Source organism: Vigna unguiculata, chromosome 9 (assembly GCF_037176805.1).
Source record: "Vigna unguiculata cultivar grain cowpea cultivar isolate G323 ecotype 2 chromosome 9, ASM3717680v1, whole genome shotgun sequence".
Taxonomy (NCBI): domain Eukaryota; kingdom Viridiplantae; phylum Streptophyta; class Magnoliopsida; order Fabales; family Fabaceae; genus Vigna; species Vigna unguiculata.
The window spans coordinates 1,293,084-1,299,387 of record NC_140800.1 but is presented as its reverse complement, the minus strand read 5'-3'; the positions used below and the strand labels follow the sequence as shown (position 1 = coordinate 1,299,387).

Sequence of the window (6,304 nt, the reverse complement as noted above, 5' to 3'; positions counted from 1 at the left end):
AAATTGTTTTATACAAAATATTTTGCAAAAAAAATGGCTGTAATTTCCTTCAATTTTTTTTCATAACAAAATTTATAAGTATTTCCTACAAAAAAAATTCCAAAACAAAATTGGCAGGAAATGAGTAGTGACTGGACATATATATACCTCAACGTGAAGGAATAGGTTGAAGGTCATGCGTCGACTACAGATAAAATTAAGTGTATAAATGGATGTAAACTATATTTTATAAACTAGTTTTGTAAGGCTGAATTAGACTTAAATTCCACTATATGTTTTAGCGTGAGAAAATGTGTTAAACGTCTCAAATTGATTAAAGATACCAATTTACAATATATACGTGGATCGTAAATCTCAAGTTATGACTCTGTTTTATAAAATTGAATTAAACTTAGAGTCCAGGACTTTAATTTACTTCATATATTTTTGTGAAAATCTCTTATTATAGATCGATTATATAAAGTTAAATTTAAAGTTCAATACTTTAATTGCTTCATATGTTTGTCTATGTATATACTCGACAGGACACTTTCGTATACATTACAATATATGCAATGTTCAAATCTTCAAGAGAAAATTTATGAAATCCAATATTATTTGAGATACAGAAGCATATGTAATACAGAAACCTAAAAAATTGTCTCTTCATGAATAAAAGGACTGGGTGGATTCTGATTCTGCCTTCATTAGGTGATTGTAGTTGATGAGAAACCTGTTTGATGGCATAAAATTGTGGACTCAACTTCTCATTCCATTTCTTTGCTAAGAATTTCAATTTGTAAGGTGTAGTGGCCTATGTCTATCGCTAATTTGTTCTTTTGACAGGTTCATCGTCCATAAAATCCATAGAAATATTTGAACAAACAAGTTTATGGGTACTGTTGCAGGGAATAACTTCTGATATTTATTCTTTTGGCAAACCTGAGTCTGCAACATACCGATGAATATCCTTGGTCATAACTTTCCAATGGACAAAGGAAGAATGAAAAATCACGGGTGGCACCCTATACTGGTAAATTATGAGATTGAGACAGTATTAATGAAAAATGTTGAAATTGAACAGTGGAGATGCCTGCATTTGTCATTTTCCTAGGTAGAGCATCTGCTGCTCCATTCTCAAAATCTGGTTTCTATTTTATTTCAAAGTCAAACCCAACAACCTAGATGTTCATAACCGTTGATCACTTAGAAATCTGAGACTTTGCTGATCCATATGAATAATAAAGTGTCTCTGCCCATTCGATAGTGTTCTGCCATCACACTTGCCGATGACTCCCCCTTCATAAACAGATTCCAACCGAACCCTCTTTGACTGGGAAAACCCGCTCATATAACTTCACATCGGTAATTACATTAATACTACCTATCGGATACTTACTTTCATATCGATGGATACACAGAGAGAGGTTCGTCGTAGAGATATACTGTTCATGTCATTCCATACCTAAAAGATTAACACTGCTTTCAATATTTAAAATACAAAATCTTGAAAGAATAAATTTTTGAACTTTATGAAAACAATAATAAAAAATTTAACAACTAAATTTTTACTGGTTTTTTTATAACATGAAGTGACATTTAGGGGTTTTATTAAGGAGAAGAAATACTAATGAGACCTAAACCCAATTACATAAAACATTGACATCATTCTCAACTCAAAACTTTAAAATAATAAATTTATGGATCTTTATCCTTGTTCTACTTTTTCATTTATAGTTAATATAAAATTGAAATTTAAGCTCACCCTTGAATTCCTAACTCTTTAAGATTCTAGATTATACCTTTTGAAGTGCACCCAATTTACTATGTTTGGAGAAACTTTTATTCTCATAATTTATTTGTTCATCTAACATTATCCTATTTAACTATTTAATAAGTCTTGAATGTTGTAACATCAAATCTTATTTATACAGATAAAATCTTATTTGTGCGTTATATACAGATAAAAACGTCTAAATATGATGTTATAAAATTGGTCGAAGATGTTATCAAATCTTTTGCGTTGGTTCTCTCATGACTCATTTGTTAAATCTTTCATTAGCATACGTGAACATAATCGAAAAGTCTGGGAATATGTATCAGTTTGTTTTATGTTATATGAAAATTTAAATCCGTTTCTGCAAAAAGAAAGTTTCTGAAATATATTCTCAATTTCAGATTTTTAAACCCTAAACCTTACACATAGGTGAGTTTAGTCAAATAGATTATGAATGATGAATAGTGAAGATGATCATTTCCATCATAAGCAAAAATACCCTCCATTTTTTCCATAACTAGCTAACACAGGTGAATAGAAAGGTAACAGAAGCAGCAACAAATGAAGCTTTATGAATATATATATATATATATATATATATATATATATATATATATATATATATATATAGTTATTTCACGTTGCATAAATCATGCCGTTTGTGCTGCTGCTAAGAAGGCATTAAAATCTTCTCTAGCTTTTCTCAAACGAGGAGAGATGCAGGTTACTGGAGAAGCAGGTTGCGATGCAGAAGATGTAGAAAACCGAACATGGCGAGGTGATGCATCTGATTTTCTAACACTGCCTCTACAAGAACCGTTCTTCAGAATCCCTTTAAGGTGGTCTCTGTCAAGAACAAAAGGTGAAGCAATGGGAGAGTGCACTTTACTGGAACTGCACTTCATCAACTCTATTGGAAGATCAAAGTAGGAGTTGGTGCAGTCTCCTTCAATCTCATTAGGTATTGCTGCAGAAGACCACGAACCACACTCAAAATTTTCCAAGGAAACTGTTCTAGACATTACTTTACCACCCTTTTCTGATTCTTCTCTCTTTATCTTAACCAGCTTTTCTTTAACACTTCCGAAGCCTGGTAGATAAAGGCAAAGAGCACTGCATTTGAATCCATCATCATCATCTAGGGTTTTCACGTGCTTAAGCTTAACACTCTTGGGACTTTCTCTGACAGCTTCAGTTTTGAAGAAGTTTTCATGGTACCACTTGTCATGCTCCATTGCACTCAGTTTACTCAGTTGACTCAACCAGTGATCAAATTCATCTGAGGGAGCATGTGCTGTTGCTTCACCACATGAATTGCTCTTCTTTAAACGCACCTTTTCAGGGAAATGCTGAAGCTTGTGAGTTAAGTTACCAGCTTCTTCACGTTGTGATTCTGCGCTCTCACCTTTTGGTTTCTTCTTGGAAGCAAAACGAGGTGATGAGTTAGCAGAATTTGGGAGACTCCTGCTCAAGAATCTTGGCTTTGGAGGTTGAAGTGGTGGAGGGTGCAGAATTATAGATGATGAAGTTGTGATTATGGTTGGAAGCATGGTGGAACTCTCAAGGTACCCTTGTGTAGGAGAAGAACCTTTCAGCGAAAGTGGATCCACCATAATCTGCTTCTCATCTTGCAAGCTCTCCATGATTGAGTTTCTGAGTTTCTCGATCTCTCTTACAAGGAAATCATCAACTTCTAAGTTGGTTCTATGTACTTGCACGTAAGCCATGTTTTTCTTTTTCTTCCAAGAGGGATTTCTGCGTCAGAAACTCAACATGGACTTGTGAAAAACCACATGGTAGTTCATTATTTATAAGGATGAGGCGTAGAATGTGAAGTATGTGTTAGCGTGCCTGCATGTTTTCATCAACATCTTAGTCGTGATTACCATGTTCTCAACCTTTGCTTGTTATATATATATATATATATATATATATATATATATGTATCAGTTGACTTTTCATGTAATAATAATGGTCAACCATGTCTTTAGTTGCATAATTTGTAGCACATGCATTGTTTGGTTAAACTAGATATAAACAATTCTCAAGTATATATATGGATAATATAATTTCTAAACATTTTAAAAAAGATATATAAATAATAAGTAAATAATTTTAATATATTAAAATTAGTTTTTTGTATAAGCTAAAATTAACTTTAAGCTGGTATTGAGAAGTAATTTCTTTCCGTTATTCAAATAGCTTTAATTTAACTTATGATGAATTTGCCCTAATTGTTAAATATAAAAAGTTTATCTACATATTCATTAAAAATAGAACTAGCAGGTACACCCAAAATCAGAGTACACAAATATTTTAGTATATGAAAGAAAACTGTATAAATATTGAAATTGAAGATGAAATTTGAAACAAGATTTTTGTTTTGGGTAACAGATATTTACTTAGTAGAAAGTAACAAATGACTTCATATAGTAACTTGGAAAATATAAGTTTCAAGTTATTGACTATAATTTCGTTAAGAGAACATAAGGAATTGAAGAATTGGATCATTGTGTGACACAACAAGCATTAAGATATTAAATTTCTAAAGAAAAATTAAATTTTTATTGAATATCAAAGTCCTGGTCCACCTTTGAACTTTTATATTATAATGGCTTATATCACAAAGTTAAACTTTATAGACATTAATTGAAAAAATATATATATGTCAAAGCATACAAAAACATCTACATCAAAGAATATGAACAATAAATGTCAATATGAACAATAAATGTAAACACTTAACTGTGAATATGAACAATTACAAGGCTCTTAAATTTTTAAAGAGAGGCATGTGTGAAGGTAGTTGAAACATTTAACTTCATCTGGTTGGTCAATCCATTTTATCATCCTAAAAAAACTCTTAAAATAAAAAATAATTAATTGATATTCATTTAATAAATTACTAAAACAATTCACCATTATAGAAGATTTTATGAAAACAAATATACCTAGTCGAGTAGGAATGGTTTAGGTTAGTCTAGAAAAAGTTAAAGATATCTGTTGAGATTGTGGTTAGGGTGAGATATTTCATACTCTCACAGACAAAATCCAATATATAAATAATTAGATAGAATACTTAGTTTAAATGATTAATTATGATAAATATAACTATTTATTAAATGAATATGGTCTGATGAACCTAAGCAGTTCATAAAGAAATCCTAAGTCAACTAAGTTATTTGTTTTATATTGGATTAATTAAGAGATTTATGAACAAACTACTTCTTAGAAAATATTAATTATATGTATAAATATATATAAAAGGAATTGCTTTTTTAACTATTTATAAATGGTTTTTTATGTTTACATTTTTATTATCAATTTTAATCTTTTGAGCTTATAATTATTTTAATCCAACTAATATATTTTTAATAGAAAAAAATATCTTTCTGTTTTATCCTTTTATTACCTATTTTATCAAATGCTCTTTTAAAAATTTCATTTACATAATAAGAAATTATCTATAATAAGATTATAAAATTATATATTTTTACATTATTTTTATAAAAATTATTTCATAATTTATTAATAGTTTTTATTCCAATAATTAAACATCATTTTAGAATTAAAAAAAATAAACACATATCCTCTGTACGAATGTGTATTATATTTTATTAATTAGTTAAAATAAATATTTTATTAATATTTTTATTTTAAACTAAGAAAACGAATTAATAGATTAAAATAAGAGATTATTTACAAACTATTATTGATTTGAATTTTTATATGATAGAATTTATGGTGTATCATAATATAATATTGACAATTTCAGTAAATTTAAGCTTAAACATTAATATATATTTTTTTGTCAAAAAGTATATATGGTTGTAAAATAATAATTAAATAACTATTAGTATTAGCCTACGTATTTTGGTAAAAGTAATTGAAAATTTTGTTATTTAGTTGGTATATACACGGTTAAATAGATAACTTTAGAGTTAAAAATATTTTCAACAGTTATAATTAAATTACTTAATGTAATACAAATTATTTTAAATGTAAAAAATAAACTTGTGAGAACCTGTGAAGGCCTGTTTTTTTCCTCTTTCAAATATTTTCCTGTACTTAGTGAAAATATCCTGTTAACATACATTTGTTTAATATCATTCTATGATCTTAAATTTAGTAGATATGATTCTGCACATGTGATACATATCAATATTGTCATTTTGGAATATAATTTATGGTTGAGATATGAATGTTGATTCAAATATTTTGAAATAACATATTTAAAATATTATGATGATATATATAGTTGTTTATTTCAAGTATTATAGTATATAACTTATTACTTGAAAGAGATATTCCTACTTCAATTAAGGTTTAAATCAATGTGATAAAAAGTTGAGGTAGAGTTCTTATACTATTAAACATGATTTTAATGTACACTTTTGTGCAATAAATTCATCTTGGTTTCTGGAGTTGAAGTTTGTATGGGTTATAGATTGTACTTATACAAATTCTTCAAAATGTATTTTGGTTGCACTGAATTTTGCATTTATTTTATGATATCCAAATAGATTTTTTTTAGATATTATAGATATT

General features: G+C 28.4%; 1 protein-coding gene across 1 annotated transcript; it reads right to left on the bottom strand.

The window, feature by feature from the left end:
• Positions 1-2,370: 2,370 nt before the first annotated feature.
• Positions 2,371-3,521, bottom strand: LOC114164658 (uncharacterized). The gene has a single exon (XM_028049396.2). It carries the CDS (start codon positions 3,481-3,483, stop codon positions 2,407-2,409), a length of 1,077 nt encoding a protein of 358 aa, XP_027905197.1. The 5' UTR covers positions 3,484-3,521; the 3' UTR covers positions 2,371-2,406.
• Positions 3,522-6,304: the final 2,783 nt, after the last annotated feature.